A 23,915-nucleotide genomic window follows, 5' to 3' on the forward strand; every position below is an offset into this window, starting at 1 on the left:
ATGCGGCAGTGGTCGCCCTCGCCGGTGGCTGCCCCAACCTCACATCCCTCGACTTGTACAACTGCCCCAACATCACCGATGCGGCAGTGGTCGCCCTCGCCGGTGGCTGCCCCAACCTCACATCCCTCAACTTGAACAACTGCTCCAACATCACCGATGCGGCAGTGGTCGCCCTCGCCGGTGGCTGCCCCAACCTCACAACCCTCTCCTTGTACAACTGCTCCAACATCACTGATGCGGCAGTGGTCGCCCTCGCCGGTGGCTGCCCCAACCTCACAATCCTCCTCTTGGGCAACTGCTCCAACATCACTGATGCGGCAGTGGTCGCCCTCGCCGGTGGCTGCCCCAACCTCACAACCCTCTCCTTGTACAACTGCTCCAACATCACTGATGCGGCAGTGGTCGCCCTCGCCGGTGGCTGCCCCAACCTCACAACCCTCTCCTTGTACAACTGCTCCAACATCACTGATGCGGCAGTGGTCGCCCTCGCCGGTGGCTGCCCCAACCTCACAACCCTCAAGTTGTACAACTGCTCCGACATCACCGATGCGGCAGTGGTCGCCCTCGCCGGTGGCTGCCCCAACCTCACATCCCTCGACTTGTGCAACTGCTCCAACATCACCGATGCGGCAGTGGTCGCCCTCACCGGTGGCTGCCCCAACCTCACATCCCTCGACTTGTACAACTGCTCCAACATCACTGATGCGGCAGTGGTCGCCCTCGCCGGTGGCTGCCCCAACCTCACAACCCTCAACTTGTACAACTGCTCCAACATCACTGATGCGGCAGTGGTCGCCCTCGCCGGTGGCTGCCCCAACCTCACAAGCCTCAAGTTGTACAACTGCTCCAACATCACTGATGCGGCAGTAGTCGCCCTCGCTGGTGGCTGCCCCAACCTCACAATCCTCCTCTTGGGCAACTGCTCCGACATCACTGATGCGGCAGTGGTCGCCCTCGCCGGTGGCTGCCCCAACCTCACAACCCTCTACTTGGACAACTGCTCCAACATCACTGATGCGGCAGTGGTCGCCCTCGCCGGTGGCTGCCCCAACCTCACAACCCTCTACTTGTACAACTGCTCCAACATCACTGATGCGGCAGTGGTCGCCCTCGCCGGTGGCTGCCCCAACCTCACAACCCTCTACTTGAGCTACTGCTCCAACATCACCGATGCGGCAGTAGTCGCCCTCGCCGGTGGCTGCCCCAACCTCGCAACCCTCAACTTGTACAACTGCTCCAACATCACTGATGCGGCAGTAGTCGCCCTCGCCGGTGGCTGCCCCAACCTCACAAGCCTCAAGTTGTACAACTGCTCCAACATCACTGATGCGGCAGTAGTCGCCCTCGCTGGTGGCTGCCCCAACCTCACAATCCTCCTCTTGGGCAACTGCTCCAACATCACTGATGCGGCAGTGGTCGCCCTCGCCGGTGGCTGCCCCAACCTCACAACCCTCTCCTTGTACAACTGCTCCAACATCACTGATGCGGCAGTGGTCGCCCTCGCCGGTGGCTGCCCCAACCTCACAAGCCTCAACTTGAGCTACTGCTCCAACATCACCGATGCGGCAGTGGTCGCCCTCGCCGGTGGCTGCCCCAACCTCACAAGCCTCAAGTTGTACAACTGCTCCAACATCACTGATGCGGCAGTGGTCGCCCTCGCCGGTGGCTGCCCCAACCTCACAACCCTCAACTTGAGCAACTGCTCCGACATCACTGATGCGGCAGTGGTCGCCCTCGCCGGTGGCTGCCCAAACCTCACATCCCTCGACTTGGAAAACTGCTCCAAGGTTACCCTCGACTTGCATCGCGCACGCACTGCCATCGCCCAACCAGACTTCCCTGCATCGCAGCACGCCTGTGCTCTGCTTGGCTTTACTCAAGCCCATGTGCCCCATCCGGTGCATCTCATGGCCCGCTGTAACGCTCTCTCCGTGGACGCGCTCAACACGCTGCTTGCCAACGGCGCAGACCTCTACGATCTCGATGATGACAACAAGCACGCGTACGTGCACTCGCCCGCATCCCATGCGCCAGTCTTTGTCGGCCTCATGATCGAGTCGCTGCGGGCCAACGCTGACGGCGCCACCAAGCTTGCCAATGACATCAACAAGGCCACCCTCGCCCTCTTTGTCGCCCTCCGCGCCTCACCGACCGTCCCGATCTCAGCCGACATCGTCTCCGAGCTCGTCACCGCTGGTGCAGACGTCAACGCTGTTGAACCCACGTTCAATACGCCCGTCTTTCATGTCGCCTTTACCCTGGCCAAACATGGTGCCCTCAAGGCTCTCCTCGAGGCAGTTGCCGCCCTGGATGTCGTCCTCGACCAGTCTGCCGTCGACGGAAACGGCGCCACTGTGCTCGACACCATTATCGCCGCGAACCAGCTGACAGCTGAGCGTATGGTCGAGCTGGGCGGAGTTGGTATCGATCCCTTCACGCTGCAACCGGACACAACGCACGTGTACGTAGCTGCTCCCGTGGAGCGATCTTCAGCGTTCTCATCTGCGATGGTCGCCTGGATCCGCGAGCATGGCGACGGCGCCACCAAGCTTGCCAATGGTATCAACAAGGCCACCCTCGCCCTCTTCATTGTCCTTCATGCCGCAGACACAATCCCGTTCTCCATCCCTGCCTTCGCCTTCCTCATCAACTCCGGCGCCGACATCAATGCCCTCGAGCCGTCCCTTGGACTGCGCCCGCTCCACGTCGCCGTCTCTCCCTCCAACATCCTCGCAACCATGGCACTGCTCGCCGCGGGTGCCGATGTGTGGGCTCTCGGGTCCAACGGCGAGACGGCCATGTCAATTGCCTCGGCTGTGCTCAACAAGTCCGACAGCGCCAATAATCTGGCTACAAAGGAAGTCTACAATCTCATCGTCACCGGGGCTGCTCCCGAGCCAGTAGCCTCTTACGTCCGTGAGACCATCGCTGCCGGTGGCGACATTGGCGGCGGTGCAGACGCCTCTGCTGGGACCTCCACTCGCGTGGACAAACTCGACGCCGAGCTCGCCGACACCAAGGCCGAGCTCGCCAACACCAAGGCCAAGCTCGCCGCCGCCGAGGTCGAGCTCGCCGACGTCAGGGATCACGTCACCATCGCCACGGGCAACATCGCCGCCCTCCAGGCCGACCGCGCCAACATCCTCCAGCACGTCGACAAGGCCATCGCTATCTTCCAAGCACGCCGCTAGTCCTACGGCGCAAAGCTCTCCTCGTGGTGTGCGGTAGCGTCCACACCGCCGCCGGGACATCGTCCGCGGGCGACGCCATGCCGCAGTAAAACACGCCCAGCAGCGTGGAGGCTTTGTGATGCGCCGCAGCGTAGCCGAGCGTGTAGGGAAACTGCGGGTGCCGGCGGCAACACGCCCAAGACAATGATCCGGATCTCGCGAATAAGCCGATGCGGCGACGATTCGGCAAGCACCTCTGGCCGCCTCTGGTAGTCGTTGAGCGGGCGGGTGGCCCACCGGAACAAGACTGTCTGCTCGCGCGCCAGTTCGACCCGGCCAGTTCGACCCGGTAACAATCATCGGCATAAGACATAATCGATACCCGGAAGCGAGGTCTCCCCACTCGCCAATCAGCGCACATGCGTGGGTTGGCCCTGCCCAATACCGGTCGAACCCCCGCACCTGGACCACACACACACACACACACACCACTTCTGCCGACGTAGCATTCGACGCAAAGCGCACACGCATGTGTGGTACTCGGCATAGGTGGACTCACAGCAGGGCAAAGGTGGCGCACGTCGGTTGGCTCTGGCATGATGGCTCGTCCTTGCCCGTCGGTGGTTCGTGGCGGCTGATGGCGGTGGCGTTGACGAGTCTTTTGGCGCTCGTTGTGGCGGTCCAGGTGGCGGCAGTGCCAGACATTCCGCAGTGCTGGGCAGAGGTCGACGTGGTGGCGCAAGTAGTGAGTACACCAGTCAGCAATACGCAGGCTGTTATTGCAGCTGATATGGATGGTGATGGCGATATCGACCTGGCATCGGCGGGTGGCAACTGGATCGCGTGGCACGAGAACACCGACGGAAACGGAACCTTTGCGCCGCCGCAAGTAGTGAGCACGGCAGTCGACGGTGCGCGGGCTCTCATTGCGACTGACATTGATGGAGATGGCGATCTGGACCTGGTGTCCGCGTCGTACAACGACAACAAGGTTGCATGGTATGAGAACCTGTACGGCAACGCCACCTTTGGCCAGCAGCAAGTGGTGACCACTGCAGCAGGCACTGTGCAGTCTGTTACTGCAGCTGACTTTGATGGTGATGGCGATATCGACCTGGCGTCGGCATCGTATTTGGACGACACCATTGCGTGGTACGAAAATACCGACCGAGCCGGGAGCTTCGGGCCGCCACAGGTGTTGAGCGCCTTGACAAACGATGCGTATTCAGTGATCGCGGCTGACATTGACGGAGATGGCGATCCGGACCTGGTCTCGCCGTTGTTCGGTCAAAACAAGATTGCCTGGTACGAGAACATCGACGGAGCCGGAATCTTTGGGCCGCAGCAAGTGGTGAGTACCGCAGCGAATGGTGTGCGGTCTGTGACTGCGGCTGACATGGATGGAGACGGGGATCTGGACCTGGTCTCGGCGTCGGAGCTTGACGACAAGATTGCGTGGTACGAGAACACCAATGGGACCGGGTCCTTTGGACCCCAGCAAGTGGTGAGCACTGTAGCCCGCGCTGCCAGGTCGGTCATTGCGGCTGACGTGGATGGTGATGGTGACATGGACCTGGCGTGGGCGTCGTCGTTCGCCAACAAGATTGCGTGGCACGAGAACAAGGACGGAGCCGGAGACTTTGGGTCAGAACAGGTGGTGAGCACTGTAGCGGACGGTGCGGTGTCTGTGTTTGCGGCTGACATTGATGGAGACGGGGATCTGGACCTGGCGTCGACCGTCGGCGGCAAGGTTGCATGGTACGCAAACGCTGACGGGAACACCACGTGGGGATCGCAGCGAGTGGTGAGCAGTGCAGCTGGCGGGGCGTACTCTGTTATTGCGGCTGACATTGATGGCGATGGTGATTTGGACTTGGCGTCGGCCTCGTACAACGATGATAAGATTGCGTGGTACGAGAACATCGACAGCGCTGGGGGCTTTGGACCGCAGCAGGTGGTGAGCACTGCAGCGGACGGTGCGGCAGCAGTCATTGCGGTTGACATGGACGGAGATGGCGATATGGACCTAGTCTCGGCTTCGTCGATAGATCGCACCATTGCGTGGTACGAGAACACCGACAGGGTCGGGAGTTTTGGGCCAACGCGCGTGATAAGCGCTAACGCGCACGGTGTGGCGTTGGTCATTGCGGCCGATATTGATGATGACGGCGATGTGGACCTGGCATGGGCGTCGTCGTTTGCCAGCAAGATTGCGTGGCACGAGAATATGGACGGAGCCGGTGGCTTTGGGCCAGAGCAGGTGGTGAGCACTGCAGCAGCCGGTGTGGTGTCTGTGGTTGCGGCTGATTTTGACGGCGATGGTGATCTGGACCTGGCGTCTCTGTCGTTCTACGACGACAAGCTTGCATGGTACGAGAACACCGACGGAGCTGGGAGCTTTGGGACGCAGCAGGTGGTGAGAAGTGTAGTGTATGGAGCGCGGTCCATGATCGCGGCTGACATTGATGCGGATGGCGATGTGGACCTGGTGGTGGCGTCGTCCAGTGACGACGACATTGCCTGGTACGAGAATACCGAGGCGGTCGGAGGCTTCGGGACACGGCGAGTGGTGAGCAGTCTCGGGAACGATGTGTGGTCCATGTTTGCGGCCGACATTGATGGAGACGGCGATGTGGACCTCGCGTCGGCGTTGTTCTTCGACAACTCGGTTGTGTGGTATGAGAACACCGACGGGAACGGGACCTTTGGTCCGCAACAACTGGTGACCACGTTGGCAAACGGGCCACGGTCAGTCATTGCGGCTGACATCGACGGAGATGGAGATATGGACTTTGCATCAGCGTCAGAGTATGACGACGAGATCGCATGGTATCCTCGTCTCACGCGCAACGCGTTCCACTTTCCGGCTCCGCGGGTTGTCACCTACTCCCCTAGCCTTCCCGCCTGCCTCGACGACCCAACGTGTCTCTCCGCCAACATTCACCGCCTGTCTCGGTGCATCTCCGACACCCTCCTCTTTCCGCCCGGTACGTACGCATTTGGCCGTGCTGGCGCGCACCTCAAGCTCGATCACCCGTGTACTCTTGCAGCTGCTGTGCCAGGTCATGTTGTCATCGACGCGACTCTTCCTCCTAGCATCTCTGCTGGTGGTGATGGTGGAGTGCTCTTCCATGTCGTGCCGCCGGCTGCAACCTATTCTCCGCCTCTCTCGGTACGCCTTGTCAATCTCACCATCACCAACATGGGCACCGGCTTTGACTCGGTCTTGGCATCCCAAGGCATGCGTGTTGACGGCGAACAGGCTGTCCTTGAGCTCCACTCGTGTCGCATCGTGTCGTCGACAGCGACGTCCTCACAAAAGAGCTCTCTCTTTGATGTCGGCTTCGGCGGCGCGGTCCTTGTCAAGAACGCCGGTACTCTCATCGTTACCAACTCCACCTTTGATCGCTGCTTTGCCTCAGTTGCCGGCGGCGCCGTGGCTGTCGATCGGGATGGTTCACTCGCGCGCATCGCCAACACCACCTTCCTCGCCAACACTGCCAAAACCAGCGGCGGTGCTATCACAGCCACAAACGGCGGCCACATCGAGCTCGACGGCGTCCACTTTGACGCCAATCTCGCTAGCATTGGGAATGGCGGTGCGGTGGCCCTCGACTCGGGCTCCTCGGCTACCCTCGCCGATGTCGCTTTCGTGGCCAACACCGCGTCAGCTGGCGGCGCACTGGCTGCTGCAGCATCATCATCGGCTTCGCTCGCCAGAGTCGTCATCAGCCACAACATCGCTCGCAACAACGGCGGCGGCGTCCACATCGACGACACCTCATCAGCCTCGTTTGACCACTCCGTTTTCGCAGACAACAGCGCCGCCAAACTCGGCGGCGGTCTCGTTGTCCGACCAGGCGCCAACGTCACCCTTACTGCATCAACACTCACACGCAACACTGCTGCCAGCGGTGGTGGTCTCGCCATCCTCCTCGAGTCCGCCGATCATGGCGCTCTCGTCGACGCCGCCCAGGACTTCGCCTCCGTCTCGGCGTCTCCTTCGCCAGCCGCCACATCCATCACCGTGCATGACGTCGTCCTCGACAGCAACCAAGCCCGCTACGGCGGCGGACTCTTTGCCTGTGGGGCATCCATCGTCGTGTCCGGCGCAGCGACGGAGTGGACGAGCAACCGCGCGACATCCTCTCCAACCCTCGGCTCCTCGGCCGACGCCATGGTCTGTCTCGCTTCGTCCTCGCAACCTCCGTGGCTGACCCTCGCCACGGGCAAGATCACGACAGACAACATCCACTCGCCTCCCACCCGCATCGAGTGGGTTGCTATGCCCGGGCCTGTCGAGCTCGGCAAAGACGCCAAGGGCAGCTTCCGGCTCCGCGATGCCCTCAACCACGTCGTGGCCTACGCCGACTCGCCCGTCTCGCTCAACGCGTCTGCGCCCGGCCTGATTCTGCAGTCGACGGCGGCCGCCATCGCGACCGAGTCCGAGTCCAGCCTACTTCCGGCCCAGCCGCTACGGATCGAGAACAAGCCTGGTGACATACCGGTTCTGCCCGAGGTGCTCTTTACCCTGGCGATGGCTACGGTTGAGCCCAGAGCCGACCTCCCTGTGCCGATCCCAGTCACACCGATCTCGGCCATCGTCCCTCTCGTCGCATGTGCTGTCGGCTCTGGTCGCCGCGACTTTGCGCTAGTCATTGCCGACGGTGGGCTGGTTGACGTCGCCGAGTGCACGACCTGTGTCTTGGGTGAGTCGTACTCGCCATCGGTCTCTCTTGACCCATGCATCGCTGTCCGCGAGTGCAACGCCTTCTCGCGCCCCATCGACGCCACCGTCAACAACGTCACCATCCCGGCGTGCGTTTGTGAGAGAGACTACACCCTGTCTACCTACGACGACCAAGGCTTCCCGATCTGTGTCTCATGCCCATCCGGCGCACTTTGCGCCGAGGGTCTCGGCCTGCCCGTCCCGGCGCCCGGCTTTTACACTGACAACGCCACGTTTATCCGCTGCAAGCGGCCAGCAGGCTGCATCGGCGGTTCGCTCACGTCGCAGTGCAAGCCGGGCTACGCCGGATACATGTGCAACACCTGCGAGCCCGGCTACTACTCGAACGCCGTCAGCGAGTGTGTTGTCTGTCCGCCAGCCGCCGTCGGCACCCTCATCGGCACCCTCCTCACCCTCGTCGTCATCGCCTTGGGCGCCGCCGTCGTCATCGGCATCGGCATCGTCCGTTCGCGCCCCGAGAGCGACACCAAGGCCCCAACGTCGGCGAGGTCAAGACCGCCGAGGAGCTGCGCAACCGCAACCTACCGGGCTCGCTCTCGATGATCCTGGTCGTCTTCCAGGTCCTCGGCATCCTGGCCAACGCCAACTTTGCGTGGTCGGACTCGAGCAAGGCCACCCTCGGCGCGTTCAACGTCTTCAACATCGACGCCAACCTCTTTGCCTCCGAGTGCACGCTCTCCACCTTCCACGTCAAGTACATCGTGTCGGTCTTGCTCCCGCTGGCGGTGCTCGCCGCCGTCATCGCTGGCCTGATCGCACTCAAGACGGCCGCCAAGGCCGGCATCTCCAAGTTTGGTCTCGATCGCCTGCATGCCACCAAGCTCAAGACGCTCGTCGACGCTGCTCTGTTCACTATTGCGCCGCTGCTGTACATCCCGATGGCCAAGTCGACGCTCGTCCTCTTTGACTGCGCGCGGCTGCCGAACGGCAGGTTGGTGCTCGACATCGACCCCGGCGTGGCCTGTTTTGATGGAGCATGGAGCGGCGTGCTGCCAGTCGGCCTGCTCGGCCTTGCCTCGTACGTCGTCGGCATCCCGGGCTACTTCCTCTGGTGCCTGATCAGGCAGCGGCACAATTTGCTGGCGCCGGAGACCTTTGCGCGTTACGGCGGGCTCTACAAGCTGTACCGAATCAGCTACTTCTGGGGCGGCGTGGCAGATCTTGCCAAGCGGCTGGCGATCGTGGTGGTCGCCAGCTTTGTCAGTGACCACCAGCTCGCGCAGATCGGGCTGCTGCTCGCCATCCTGCTCGCGTCCGCTTTCACCATCAAGTCGCTCCAGCCGTACTACTATCCGCTGTACAATGACATCGACTTTCGGCTGACGGTCCTCCTCATCGTGGTTCTCATCCTCGGCACCTTTAGCTACGCAGAGCGAGCAAGCAAGGGCTCGTCGCAGACCACCATCTTCGTCGGCGTCGTGCTGGCGCTTGTCGCGCTCGCCGGTGTTGCTATCCACGCCATCGCCATCGATATGCGGCAGATCGCGCGCGCCAAGAAGCGTACATACTCGGCGCTGAACGATCGCGCGCGGCGGCTAGCAACGACCATCGAGCGTGAGGTCGCCGACCTTGATGTCGAGCGTGCAGCCGTGGCCGAGTCTGCCATCCAAGGCTTCACCTCTCCATGTGACCGGACACAAGACAAACGGCCCGACGCGATTGCCCTCGAAGATCTCGACACGCTGGACTCCATCACCTCCACCTATACGGCGAAGGAATGTACCCAGCGCATCGCTCCTCTCCTCCGGCCGCAGGTGTCCGCGATGGAGAGCAGCACCGGAAATTGAAGCCGATACAACGGTCTTTGCCGGGAGCGCACTGACTGCAGCCGCATCGTCATCAGCTTTACTCACCAGAGTCGTCATCAGCCACAATACTGCTCGCGACAGTGGCAGCGGGCTCACACTTTCATCAGACGCCAACGTCTCCCTTGGCTGCTCAATCCGGCGTGTGCCCATCAGGCCGACATCCTACTGCCATCCACATTCACACACACTCTCTCTCTCATTCACACACACTCTCTCTCTCTCTCGCTCACTTCTCACTCCCATATGCTCCAGTACCTCTCCGTTTCCCCTCATCCTCTTTCTCCATCATGTGTCTCATCCTTTCCCTGGCCTTCTCCACCAAACGCTCGCCTACTGCCAAATTTTGGTGATCACCTTTTAGCTCCTCTATCCATCCAAGCATCGGCACTCTCCCGTCGGACAGACTGACAGATGATGTAGATACCCTCACCCTCAACTCATCGCTGACTACTGCACCGACTCGGACTTCTCCCTACTGTTCCACCTCGCGGCTGCCCGTCTCGTGCCCAGGCCAGTGACCTCGACGATCATCGCGCACCTAGTCCGTTACGTCCTTGATACGGACAACAACCCACCTGTTCCGCTCTCGCCTGCTGACCTCACACTGCTCGATGTTACCACCATCACCAAGAGGCTTGCCACTGCCCGACCACCGACGCCCAAGCCACCGCAGGCGTACACTCCGGCCGCAGCTTGGGCCGATGTCCAGGTATCGGCCGACCTCCCACCATGCCCGCCCATGGACGAGCTGCTGGCACTTGTTGGTCTTGACCACGTCAAGCGCATGTCGCTCATCTTTGAGCAGAATCTCATCTATCAGCAGCTGAAGCAGATATAGCGCGTTCCTGTCACGCTCAACTATGCCTTTATGGGCAACCCAGCTAGCCGCAGGATACTGAACACCTTAAGCTGTCATTACCAAACCCATTTCGCGACCGCCCGTACCCCGACCCCTCCACCAGATGACTACCAAGCACACTCCCATACATCGAATGCGTTCATCCTATGCTGAAAATACCCGATCCCGTCTCGCTCTCGGAAGTCAAGCAGCATGAGGCTTGGTTAGTACTGTGGTGGGGGACCACACGGGAATACCGAGTAACGCATTCTTTCTCTTTTTGCCCTTCCGTGGACCCTCGTTCCCCTCGCCGTTGTCGCCCGTGTCACCCGTGTCACCCGTGACACCTCCGTCCCTACCCAATTTGCCCGCCGAAAAATCCAAAATTCACCGCACACGCGCGACTGCCACGCCACATGCGCTCGCTCGCCTCCCTTCTCCAATAGTGTGCAGATTGTGGGGTGAGGACAAGGGAGGATAAGGTGGTAGATGAGGTGTAGGGCAGGTGGTGTACAGAACAGGGGAAAAAGACTTTCCCAATCCTCCGCCGGCACTTCAATGATGTCCTAATTGGTAAAACCAGGCACGTGGGTTGACCCGCGCTCTCTCTCGCCCGCGAACTCGCCCAAACACCTGCTTCTGCTCCCACACTGCCATTACTAATCTCCAGAACCGACCAAGCTGCCGACAAGCCTGTAGCTACCACCAGCTTTCTTCTTCTTTACCTTGACCAAACATCTCTACGACATGCGATTGCCCAAGCGGCTTGCGTATGGTAAGCGCCGGGTCCCTAAAAATTGCTGTGTCATCCCCCGCCCCGTGCGCATCCTCCCCACATGCACGCTGCCTCATTCACCACGCACCCCCCTCGCCTGCAGTCGATTACCTACTTGTGCTCGCCTTTGCACTGGTGCTTGCCGCTTCTTCGGTGCTCGCGGCAAACGAGCTCGGCATCTGCTTCTTCGCCCAAACCTCCGACCTCGCCCCACCCTCCGGCCTCACCCGCAGCTGCGGGCACGACTCGTGGACGTACCATTCGCTGAGCGTGCCTGGCACAGCCATGGCCACCGCCCCGTTCATTTCCGCAATGGAGGACAGGTACACCATCGACGACCTCAACCTCGTCGTCGCCTCCGATCGTAGTGGCTTGCTCAAGATTGGCGCAAACCTCCACTATTGCCACGACGTTGATGGAGACGGCAAAAACAACGAGCACAACTATGCGTGCTACCCAGGAGGATGGTCGTACCAGGACGTGGATATGGCTGCCACATGCCATGCTATCCGTGGTGACTGCACGCTTCAGAGCCTCCGCGTGCACTACGGTACATGGATGCGCGACAAGCACTTTGCTACCGCCAACCACTTTACCAAGTTTGACTTTTGCTGCCGCTCCGCAGCAACTGTCCAGGACATCACCTCTACCTCTACCAACTCGCTCTACGTCCCTTCCAAGGACACCAATGGCGATGGTTTTCTCTTCCATACCACCAAGGAACTTGCCTGGCGCGATGGTGTGGGTCCCTCGCATCCCAACGACTGGCCGCGCATGGCCGCCTCGCCGCCCCGGATGGCGCTGCAGCGGTCGACAGGCACAGACTTTGGCTCGCTCTTCAACCAGAACTCGTTCTGCTTCCTCCCCTACGTTCAAACTGAGATCGACAGTGTGGTCATGGGCTTCTGTCCTCGCAACTACAAAAAGGTCGAGTTTGTCATGAAGAACGTCCTCGGCGAGCTCATCATCTACCATCCGCGCCCTACGGGTGCCCAGCAAGGCCCCACCGCCCGCTTCTCCAAGGATGACTTTATGTTTACCATGTGCTGCGCGGAGGATGGTCTCGATTGCGGCCCGAGCTCAAACTGTAGCAACAACGGCGTCTGCTCGCTCGAGACCGCATCCTGCGAGTGTGACTTGGACGAGCACAAGTACCCTCACTGCGGTGGCTGGTGCGGCGATGGCATCGTCCAGAGCAACTACGAGCAGTGCGATGACAGCAACAATCCACTCTGCGACATGCGCACTTGCCGCGGCTACTCGCAGCCGTCCGACATCGCCTTTTCCAGCATTGCCCACAACACCTTTACCGCAACCTTTTTGCGCTCGCCCTTTGAATCCCGCTTCACCTCCGCCGCCCGCGTCGACGCCGTCTACTTTGACGTCAAGCACGCCGGCACCTCGCTGCCGGGCTTCCCCAAGGATGTCCGCTCCCCGTCGCTCTCCATCACCGTGTCCGATCTCGACGGCATGCGTGACTATGACGTCTACGCCCTCCCCTACACCTCTGGCAAGAAGTGGGTCGTGCCAGAGACCAACGAGTGGCAGCGCGCCGTCCCGGCCACCGTCTCCACCAACTGCGAGTGCCCGGGCAAGCCATCGACCACACCGCAGAACTTTGCCGTCATCCAAAAGGGCACCCAGGTCTTCTTCTCCTGGAACGACGCCACCGCCTGCGAGGATCGCTTCACCGTTCATCGCCGCCTCATCTCCGACCCGCAGCCCTCCATCATCGCCTCCTACTCGCTCCCGGCCAAGGACGCTTGCTCCACCGAGCCGCTCGCTCCGACCTCGGACGCCGACAACGTAGCCAACCTCATTCTTGGATCAACCTATGAGTACTCGATCGAAGCCAAGGACTCGTTCTCGGGCTTCTCCTCTGCTCGTGCTACCGCCTCGCTCAACGTCGACTGGGTTGCCACCGTCTTTGTCGACGTCGTCTCCACCTCGGGCACCGGCATCGTTGGCACCTCGGTCGTCATCACCTACCCCGGCTCCCCGCTTCCGCTTGCTACCGCAGTCACCGATCGCGCTGGCTCGGCACGCCTCGACATCCAGATCCCCAACGAGCCCAACGCTGCCATCGAGCTCATGGTACGTGTCGCAAAGACCACCGCCGGAAACGTCCACACCTACAAGTGCGACGATGGCAGCCCATGCAACAGCACGCTTGTCTCGGCCACCCACCTTGGCTCGACTCAGGCCCGCTTCATGGACATCTCCGTCGTCTCGGTTGCCGGATCGCTCTCGGTCGCTGCCACCGCAGAGTACACCGAGGACGCCCGCCCGTGCCCGGTCGCCGATTCGCGCGCCTACATCTGCTCTTACCACGCCGCCACCCTTGAGCGCCTCGAGTGCACCCATCCTAACGCCGCGGGCGCCTACGCCCTCACCTTCCCGGTTGGCATCGCCGTCCACGTCGTCGCGGCCTGGGCGTTACCTGGCATCGATCCCAACGAGCATGCCGACTTTGTCTACGCGCCCGCCATCGGGTCTGCATCCCACACCATGACCCCGCTCCCGCTCGCTTCGGCGTACTCTGGCCACGGCTCCATCAAGTCGATCACGGTGCCAGGCGCGTCGACAACAAGCGTCTCCATCCCTCAGACACCCGTCACTCTCCCCTCCTTCCTCCTCGCAGCCTCGGTCGAGCACTACGAGGGCGTCAACTTTGAGGACCAGACCACCGTCGAGCTCACCATCGAGGTCGCCGGCGGCAAGTGCAACTTCCCGATCGGGCCAGGCGTCGTCCGCCTCGTTGCTGCTACGTGTCCCAAGTACATCCGCCGCGTCGTCGCCGGCTCGTCGACCTCGCACATGACCACCTACGCCATGCCGGCCATGCTCTTTGATGCCACCTTTGAGGACATCGACGCCATGCAGCCGCACCTCTGGGTCCCAGGCATCTCGGTCGGCCAGGTCGGCACCTACTTCCGCACCGTTCTCCAGGATCGCGTCACCGCCGATCTCCGCTCCGGCTCCAGCTCGGCCCGCTACGAGTTCCACGTCCCGCCCACCGTTGCGCTCAAGGGCGTCTCGTTCGCCTCATCGTCGTGCGGGTATGCCGTCCTCCCCATGGGCTCCAAGCACTGGATCGCCCTCGTCTTTGAGGAGCGGTTCACTTCGCATCTCGTTTGCAAGGACTTTCCCATCACCTCGCCCAATCTCGTAGCGGCTACTCGCGACGACCAGCCGCAGCTCCCGGCTCAGATTAGGGTCTACGACACCGTCTCCACCCAGATCTTCGCCGATGGCTCCATCAATCCCTGCGCCGTCGACGCAGGCTGCCTCGTCCCTCTCCGTCATGGCAGGCCCACAAACGTCGTCCTCGGCGGGACCGACAACGCCACCTTTATCGAGCTCCCGCTGCTGCCGGCCAAGCCAAACGTCAACCATCCGAGCCTGCTGTACCAGTACCGGGTCGATTTTGACCAGCCGGGCTATCCGCTGCTGCAAGAGTCGTGGCCCATGGCGGTGACCGGCGAACTTGCGCGTGGCGATGGCTTCCTCATGCGCATGCCCACCGAGGTCGTCTCCTCCAAGCTCTACGATCCGCCGGGCGGCCTCTCAGTCGCCTCCATCGAGACCGGCAAGTCGGTCGAGACTTCGGTGGAGATCTCCAGCGGCAACGACTTTTCCATCGATCGCGCGTGGAACACGGGCCTCGGCGGCACTGTCGCTACCGAGACCTGCACCGGGCCGCCAGGCGCCCAGCAGTGTACCGAGACCGCGGCCACAGAGTCCGAGCTTGACATCAATGTCGAGGTGGCGGTCAACAGAGAGTCCAACGAGATCGGAACCGAGGCGACCATGCGCATGTCGTCGGACAAAATGACCACATCCGACGATCCGGCCTTTATCGCCGTCACAGACGCCGCCGGCAACGTTCTCCACTATCCGGACCTCCTCGTCATGCCGGCGCTCACCCTCAAGTTCACCCCACCGATGCCATCGCCTTCAACATCACTGAAGCCAACACTGGGAGCTGCGACTCTGAGCACCGTAACAATGGCCTGACAAAGTCAACCAGCGTCCAGTGGGCTGCCGAGCCGACCTCGGTCCTCCTCTACCACACCATTTTCGACGCCATCAACGGCGTCCTGCCCGAGCTGCACATGCTGCGCATGCTCGAAAACAAGAACCCAAACGCTGACCCGGTCCAGCTCGATCGCATCGACAGTTCCATTGATGCATGGACCAAGATCATCGGCAACCACAACTTCGACTACACAACAGCCACACCTATCGCCCTCGGTGATGCCTCGGAAGTCGTCTTTTCGGGCGGCGGCTACGCCATCGAGCGGACAACCGCCATCGAGGTCACCGATGCCGATACCTACGACTACTCGTGGTACATGGATGCGTCGATCGAGAAGGAAACCGGTGCCGAATACATTTTCTTTGGCGTCCGCACCGCTCTCGGCAAGACCACCAAGTTTGCCACGCAGATCCGCTTCGGCAAGTCCGAGACGACCACCACCGCGACTACCAACGAGGTGAGCTATACACTTGGCGATGGCGAGCTCGGTGACTACTTCCAGGTCAAGATCTTCGAGTCGCCCAAGTACGGCACCCCGCTGTTCGAGACCACAGGCGGCGTCTCCAAGTGCCCGCACGAGATCGGGACGACTGCCCGCGAGGCCGTCGACTTTAACCTCCTCACCTCGGGCACCGTCATCAACATCCCGCCGCTCGGCGCAGCCACCTTTGAGGCGGAGATTGTCTCGGCTTCGCCGACCCAGGAGGCTATGGTCATGAACCTCCGTCCCGATCTGTCCTCCAACCCGAACGGCCTGGTCGTCAAGCTCAACGGTGCGCCATTCATCGAGCCGGTCGAGATCGCCGCCGGCTACAACTCGCCCACCAAGGTAACGTTTACGGCTTCACGTGGGCCGTCCGCCTACATCTACGACAACGTCGCCATCAAGGCTGTCTCGCTTTGCGAAGACGAACAGTACTACACCATGGGTACCCTCTCGCGCTCGGCGCCCATCGAAGGCGCGATCGCGCTCTCGGCCCGTTTCTTGCAGCCGTGCGCCGGGCTCTCCTGGGCCGGCGATCTTCAGCGGCAGGGCAAGTTCCTCATCAACACCGCCTCGCTTGAAACCGCCTTTCCTAACAAGATCCGCGGCCTGGTGTACAACCCCGAGTACTATCTCCAGGCCTGGAGCGAGCATCCGCGGCTGGCGAGCGTCCAGCTGGAGTGGCGCCGGCGCGGGACTGCCACCTGGGAGCGTGCGCGCGATGCATCGCTAGACGTCATCGATCTCGTCGCCGAGGAAGACATGTTTGGCTTTGGCCTCTTTGAGTGGGACGTCGCCAACTTTCTCGATGGCTTCTACGAGCTGCGTGCCGTGGCGCAGTGCGTGCCGACCGGGCGCGACGATCTCGACGCTACGTACGCCACCGTGCTCTCGGGCGTCATCGATCGCGCACCGCCAGCCCAACTGGGCAAGGCAGAGCCTGCTGATGGCGTCTACTTTCCGGGCGATGCCATCAGCATTGCCTTTACCGAGGACATCGACTGCGAGGCGCCGACGAGGTTCCTGTACTCGGTCATGGTCGATCGGGTCCCGCGGCCGGCCTCCACCCTCAAGGTGCGGTGCGAGGGCAACACCATCAGCTTTGGCATCGACAACACCCTCCCGCTCAGCTCGCTCGCTGGCGCCGAGGTCATCATCGCCCTCTCCAACGTCTACGATCTCGCCGACAACGTGGCGCCCGAGGTCTTTGAGTGGGTCTTCAGTGTCTACCCGGTCCAGGTCAAAGACACCTCGGTCCGGCTTGACGGCCTCGTCTTTGGCTCGCCGTACGGCTCGCTCTCGCCCAGCCCCCAGGCCTGGGCCGGCACGCTTATTGCCGATCTCGAGATCGCCATGGAGCTCACGCTCGGTCCGTCCGCTTCTGGCCCGCAGCCGGCCTCGTCCGCAGACATCCGCGTCTCGGCCGGCATTGCCGACCGCATGCGCGTCTCGTTCATCGGGCCCAACCCGGCCAATGCGGGAAGTACCATCGTCTCGCTCTTTGTCACGGCCGGCAACAACCCGCCGGCCGACGACCTCGCCTCGGCGGTCCGTGCCATCGTGAGCTCGGGCGTCGAGGCGGTGACTGCACGGGCTGCGCGGGGTCTGCACGCCAGCCGCCGCGCGCATGACCTCTTCGCCATGACACTGCAAGATCGCAAGGCCAGCGAGAGTATTGCGATTCGCGCGATTGCTCTGCCTACGCTCGCCACGCTTGTCGCCTCCAACTCGACGGTCGACGCTGTGTTTGTGCCATCCCAGTCGGACGAGGTGACCAACGCTGTGGCCAAGTCCAAGCATCTTGCCCAGGTCGCTGCTGGCGACAACATCAACAGCGACGGTGAGATGCGCAAGACGACCAACGAAGCCGTCATCGGCTCGTCGCCGTCGTCGCCGAGTGCATCGGATGAACACTTTTCGCTCCTCCAGTTTGCTCTCGTCAACGGCTCGATGCTGGTGGTCTCGGTCGCCGTCGTCATCGTCTCAACCTGGTGGTTTACCCACACCTCGGCTCGCCGCGTCGAGAATGGTGTCTACCGAATGGGTGTGAACAAGACCTTGCGGAACAAGTCCATCAAAGCCCGCGGATCTGGCTCGGATTCTGGCGTGCCCATGCAGCGGCGGTGGCTCGATCGCTCTCACTCGTCGTACGACTACGACGGGACCACCACCACCAGCGATTACGCGTAAAGGCTTGGTTCTTGGAAGAGTGCGTGGACAAGACAACGATTTGGCTATGTACCACGTGTAGCATCGTTTAAACCCTTACGGTACGGAATGGACAATTCGTCCATCGCGCAAGCCGCGCTTTGCGATGCTCCACAGACGTCGCAACGTCCACCACCATCCCGGCCGACCTTGATCTAGTCACCGATGGCGTGTAAGCGCACCATGCTCCGCTGACGTTACAGCGCAGATTGCGTTGCGGACCGACGCAGCCAATCGCGCTGGTCGTCGTGCGACCGCTCGCTTGCCGATCGCACTATCACCATGCCAGCCGCCCTTGCCGGCGACGTCTGGTTGAGAGCCGCAACCGACGGGCTGTCGCTCGCGACGTCGCCGCTCGAGCCAGAAATGATGAGGACTGACGGCGAGAGCGGCGAGTGCGGTGTGATCGGCGATGCCGGCCCGGCAAACAGCCTCGGGTCGAGTGCAGTCGGCGGATCGAGCCCGGCTTCGATGGCGAGCCCGATGGTCGAGGCCGGGCCGGCCGACCTTCGTCGCGGGGTCCGTACTCTCGCCACAGACGAGCTGCGGCTTGTTGGCGCTCGCTTGCGGACAGCCGTTTTCCTCCGGGTACTTGATGGCGACCGCGACGAGGCCGAGCCGGCCTTCGATCGCCGCCGGACAACGCGCCGGCCTGGCGATCGCTCGCCGCAATGGGCGACCGCGGCTTGGATGGCCCCGACCCGCGCCGCTCGATCACTCGATCCACGCCGCGGAGTTGCCGACCGGTGGCGACTCGGAATCTTTCCAAGGATGGTCGACATGCCTAGCGTAAAGGCTTGGTTCTTGGAAGAGTGCGTGGACAAGACAACGATTTGACTATGTACCACGTGTAGCATCGTTTAAACCCTTACGGTACGGAATGGACAATTCGTCCATCGCGCAAGCCGCGCTTTGCGATGCTCCACAGACGTCGCAGCGTCCACCACCATCCCGGCCGACCTTGATCTAGTCACCGATGGCGTGTAAGCGCACCATGCTCCGCTGACGTTACAGCGCAGATTGCGTTGCGGACCGACGCAGCCAATCGCGCTGGTCGTCGTGCGACCGCTCGCTTGCCGATCGCACTATCACCATGCCAGCCGCCCTTGCCGGCGACGTCTGGTTGAGAGCCGCAACCGACGGGCTGTCGCTCGCGACGTCGCCGCTCGAGCCAGAAATGATGAGGACTGACGGCGAGAGCGGCGAGTGCGGTGTGATCGGCGATGCCGGCCCGGCAAACAGCCTCGGGTCGAGTGCAGTCGGCGGATCGAGCCCGGCTTCGATGGCGAGCCCGATGGTCGAGGCCGGGCCGGCCGACCTTCGTCGCGGGGTCCGTACTCTCACCACAGACGAGCTGCGGCTTATTGACGCTCGCTTGCGGACAGCCGCTTTCCGCCGGGTACTTGATGGCGACCGCGACGAGGCCAAGCCGGCCTTCGATCGCCGCCGGACAACGCGCCGGCCTGGCGATCGCTCGCCGCAATGGGCGACCGCGGCTTGGATGGCCCCGACCCGCGCCGCTCGATCACTCGATCCACGCCGCGGAGTTGCCGACCGGTGGCGACTCGGAATCTTTCCAAGAATGGTCGACATGCCTAGCACGGAGTTCGCGGTATCATCGCTCTGATCTGCGGTGCTGAGCGAGTTGGCGCGGTCGCGCGTTGTCGTCTCGGCCCGCTCGGCTATCATGCTGGCCACGACACGGGCCGCAACCGAAACCGATCCGCGAGCCGATCTTGCCACCGCCCGCCGGAACTCGGTGCGGCTGCACGGGCTGCACGGGCTGCTCTCACCGGCATCCAGGCCACCCGACGTCCGGGTCACCAGCGTGTCAGAGACGGCGTCGACGTCGACATCAACAACGTCGTCACCGCTGGACGACTCACCGTCAACAGGCTTGAGGTTGATGACCGTGGTGCTCAGCTCTGCGATGAGCTGCGGAGCCTCATCAAAGTCCGTCGCGGGCGCGACGGCATTGCTGCCTTGACCAGCCTGCCACCGGCCAAAGCGCCAGCCGGCCAGGCCGACAGTGCAGGCAAGCGAGGAGAGGACGGCGGCGAGGGCGATGGTGAACAAGTGAGCATTCTCACGATGGATAAAGTACAGGATCTGGCCGCAGGAGAGGAGTCCGATGACATTGGCCAGGACGGTGTGGTAGAGGTGGAGGAACGGGTCGAGGACGGCAACAAGCACAATGTTGAGGCAAAAGTTGAGCATCGCCGCCAGCAGCCGCGATCCGGCCTCGCGGACAAGAACGGTCTCGGCGGCAAAGGCAAACGAGACGCCAAACTGGAGTGTCCGGAACCAGAGCCGGGAGCCCCGAAGACCGCGGATGACAACCCCCACACGCTCCATAAGCGCTTCGCGATCGATGCTCTCCGCGCGCGCCCGCCGCGAGAGCCGGAACGCGACGACAAAGCCGAGGAGCGGAAAGCCGCCGCAAAAGACAACAATGATCATCCATGCAATCACGGCGAGTGGAATGTGTGCGCCAGTGTAGCACTCGAGCGTGAGATCGGCGCTTAGGCGCCACTTGCCGTCGCCGGACCGAATGCAGTGGATCGCTTGCAGCGAGCGGACAGCGAGCTGGAGGTAGCCGAGCGAGCCGAGGATGAGGCCAGCATGGATGAGCCGGGCGCGAGTGAGCCATTCAGAAGAGAGCTCGCGTGACGCAGCGGTGGTGAGGTTGAGGTGCGATCGGGCAACGAGGTCTCGGGAGCGTTTGCGTGCGCGGCCGATGACACGCCAGGCACAGGCTGCCAGGGCAAAGACAACCAGCGAGCCGAGGAGCAAGACCAGGGTGCCGTAGTAGATGCCGGTGAAGGAAATGGCTGGGATGTCGCAGCCGGGGCGGACAGTCTCGATCTCAAAGTTGATGATGGCGGCAAAGCGCACCATGCCACCGACGACCGGCGAGGTGTCCGAGTCAGAGAGCTCCTGGAGACCGAGCCGCGAGGCCATGGCCAGTTGCTGGAGAATGACAAGGGTGGAGACAACGAGAACAACGCGCTTGGCCGAGAGCGTGGCCAGGCCCCACGCGATGATGCCGATGAACGCCGCGAGCGAGATGATGATGATAGTGAGCTCGGCTGTCGCCGCCGCGTCCGAGCCGCAGCTCCGGCACACGCCATTGTCCATAAAGTGGCCTGGTGCGCAGAGCGCGCAAAAGGCCCCGGTATACTCGGAAGCGCAGAGTGCGGTATTGCGGCCGCCTTCGGGATTGAAAACAGGGCGGCCGATCGCGCCCGGACAGGCGGCCGGGATCCGGCACAGGGTTGGCTTGGCGAGCTCGCTCGGTGACCACCAGCCGGGCAGCGGCCACATCCGCTCGCCGCCAGGACAGTGCGCGCCGGGCGGACAGGCCTGGCAGACGCCGGCGTAGAGGACATACCCAACCTTGATGCACTCGTGATTGACATACAGCAGCAGCCGATCGATGGTCGTCGCATCCACAACGCTGCCGCTGCTCCGGAGTCTCCGGGTCACCGTGATGGGATGATAGCCCGTCTTGTTGGAGAACGGCGAGGCAAAGCCGAGACCGACGGCGGCGACGTCCACACCGACATCGGCGAGCGTGATGGCATCGGGCGAGAGTGCGTCTGGCGATGCCCACGAGACAAACGCGAGATCAAAGGCATACGCGGTGGCGTCAAAGAACGAGCCGGGATCAGGCCATCTGCTCAGCACCATCTCCACCTCGCCGAGAATGCCCGATGTGGATGGGGTGAGGAGCCATTGAATTGGGGTGGGGCTTGGGTCTGGGGCCGGGGCGGGAGGCGGAGGTGGCGATGGCGGAGGTGGCGATGGTGGCGGAGATGGCGCCGATGGTGGCGGCGGAGATGATGGCGGCGGAGATGGTGGCGGCGGAGATGGTGGCGGCGGAGATGGTGGCGGCGGAGATGGTGGCGGCGGAGATGGCGGCGGCGGCGATGGCGGCGGTGGTGATGGTGGAGGCGGCGATGGCGGCGGCGGGGGAGAAGCGCACGTTGTGGTTGTCGTCAGCGGCGAGTATGCGCCGCCGGCGCCGCAGGTGTGGATGGCGGGGCCGACGAGGGTAAAACCAGGGAGGCAAGCGATCCGGAGCGCATCGCCAACAACAGCATAGGTGGACTCGGTCAGCGGGTCAACCATGATGTAGCCGTTGGCCGGGGGGGAGGCGGGCGGGCAGGCATCGTAGAAGCGGAGGACGAGAAGTGGGTTATTGCTGACGTCGACGTCGCACAAGTTCCCATTGCCGCACTTGCTCCCGAGCTGATCGACAGCGAGCGCAAGATGCAGGCCGTCAAAGAGCGGATCGTCTGCCCCAGCCTGGAGCAGATCGCGGAGAGCCTCGCCGGCAAAGCGTGCGGTGAGCCGCCCGAGTCCGCGACGTCGACAAAGACGGCTGTGGTGGAGAGAGTGGTCTCGGTGGCGAGGCTCCAGCTGGTGGACCAAGGCGGATCGTTGTAGTGGGCGGCTCGAGTGGCAGCCGAGACGTTGTAGATGCGGAATATGATGTCCATGTCGGGACCACTGTCGATCGCATCGACAGTCATTGTCGTCTGGTTGGAGATGTGGATGCGGCCGGTGGCGGCGAGGAGCGAAGATGCGAAATCAAAGGTGACAGCCCCGAGCTCGCCGGCAGTGGGCCTCAGGTCCCACGCCGATGGGTTGTCCATGATGGTACCCGATGCCTTTACCATCTGCCCGACGTAGCTATTATCAGCAAGAACAATATCGGTTTGCAGACTGGCGGCTTGAGCAAGGCGGGTGCCGTGGAGCGGGAGAAGGAGCGCTCCGGCGAGGGCGCATGAGAGAAGGAACAATGTCCGACGCACCTCAAATTTGCGGCTGGCCGGTGGACGCCACGACGGCGGCGCGCAAGTACCTGCCGTAGGACGGCGATGGAGGCACGCCATCTTTGAGCAGAGTGTGGGTGCAGAGATGCGAGCCTTGGGAATGTGGCCCGGGTCGGCGAGTTAAATCCCCTCTCCGGCTGGGCGATCGTAGCAACGGAGAGCCTCTCGGAGTGTCGGGTGGCGGCAAAGGATTGGCACGCGCACGCGCAGCCAGCGCTTTTCCGCTCTATTCCGCACCACCCTCTCTTTGGGCGAGAGAGACCCCCACCTTTAATCGTCACCAGCCAACTTCGCCCGGCCCGTACTCGGTCCGCTCCTCCTCGCCAAAGACGGCGACGAGGGCCTCGTCCATGGCGTCGGCAAACAAGAGCTTGATCTCCGAGTCGACGTCGCGGCCGATGGGGCCAAAGGGCCGCGGGCGTGGCGCGCCGCGGGTCCAGTCACGCTTCTCGAACTTGTACTCGCCGTGCGCGGTGTTGAAGGTGTAGTGGATGGCCCAGGCTTGGTCATTGAACTCGGTGTCCATGGGCATTTCCGGCCCGTAGATGGCGGCCTGCGGCTCCATCTTGAGCTCTGCCAGGGCGCAGGCGAGGCCCCACATGTCGGCGATCCATGACTTGACGCCGTTGTCCCAGCCCCACTCGGAGGTGCGGACGTCGATCGTCTTCTGGATCCAGACCGGGAGGACGGCGCGGAGGTCGTCGATGTGGAAGGCCATGGGCATGCCGATGGGCGCGTAGAGCTCCGGCGAACTGGTGCAGTGCTCCAGGATGCGATCTTTGATGGGGCCATCGCGCATGTAAAAGTAGTCGTGGCCGAGCGGCTTGCCGCGCTCAGCCACGTCCGGAATCGGCCGGAGGACGAGCATGTCCGGCTCGATGAGTAGGATGTTGGTCCGCCCGGCCCACCTGCCGCCGGCCTCAAACTCGTGCCCGTGGTTCTCAAAGAACTTGAGCATCGAATACGCCCTGTTGTAGACGATAAAGTCGTCGCCCGGCGCGAGCG

At 62.5% G+C, this 23,915-nt stretch overlaps 4 protein-coding genes and 1 non-coding gene across 5 annotated transcripts in view; 4 read left to right on the forward strand and 1 right to left on the reverse strand.

The window, feature by feature from the left end:
• The window catches only part of AMSG_12055 (uncharacterized protein), a gene marked incomplete at both ends in the record, with an annotated part of 3,492 nt that extends 301 nt beyond the window's left edge, over positions 1-3,191 (forward strand). Inside the window, one exon of the mRNA XM_013900840.1 lies at positions 10-3,191. Coding sequence (XP_013756294.1) covers positions 10-3,191 — 3,182 coding nt within the window. The remainder of the gene's footprint in view (positions 1-9) is intronic.
• A 616-nt stretch (positions 3,192-3,807) lies between these two features.
• AMSG_12056 (uncharacterized protein) lies at positions 3,808-10,566 on the forward strand (the record flags this gene model as incomplete). Its single annotated transcript, XM_013900841.1, has 3 exons — positions 3,808-8,365; positions 8,392-9,676; positions 10,239-10,566. 3 exons carry the CDS (start codon positions 3,808-3,810, stop codon positions 10,564-10,566), a joined length of 6,171 nt encoding a protein of 2,056 aa, XP_013756295.1.
• A 156-nt stretch (positions 10,567-10,722) lies between these two features.
• Positions 10,723-10,838, forward strand: AMSG_20094. The gene has a single exon (XR_001290158.1). It is a non-coding gene; the product is annotated as a 5S ribosomal RNA (ribosomal RNA).
• A 475-nt stretch (positions 10,839-11,313) lies between these two features.
• On the forward strand, positions 11,314-18,054 carry AMSG_07234 (uncharacterized protein; the record flags this gene model as incomplete). The annotated part of the gene is made up of 3 exons (XM_013900717.1): positions 11,314-11,341; positions 11,445-15,273; positions 15,327-18,054. The coding sequence occupies 3 exons, from the start codon at positions 11,314-11,316 to the stop codon at positions 18,052-18,054; spliced, it is 6,585 nt and encodes a 2,194-aa protein (XP_013756171.1).
• Positions 18,055-19,080: 1,026 nt separating this feature from the next.
• Positions 19,081-22,730, reverse strand: AMSG_07236 (uncharacterized protein; the record flags this gene model as incomplete). Its single annotated transcript, XM_013900718.1, has 3 exons — positions 19,081-21,748; positions 22,058-22,401; positions 22,443-22,730. The coding sequence occupies 3 exons, from the start codon at positions 22,728-22,730 to the stop codon at positions 19,081-19,083; spliced, it is 3,300 nt and encodes a 1,099-aa protein (XP_013756172.1).
• Positions 22,731-23,915: the final 1,185 nt, after the last annotated feature.

Source organism: Thecamonas trahens, assembly GCF_000142905.1.
Source record: "Thecamonas trahens ATCC 50062 unplaced genomic scaffold supercont1.34, whole genome shotgun sequence".
NCBI classification, from domain to species: domain Eukaryota; order Apusomonadida; family Apusomonadidae; genus Thecamonas; species Thecamonas trahens.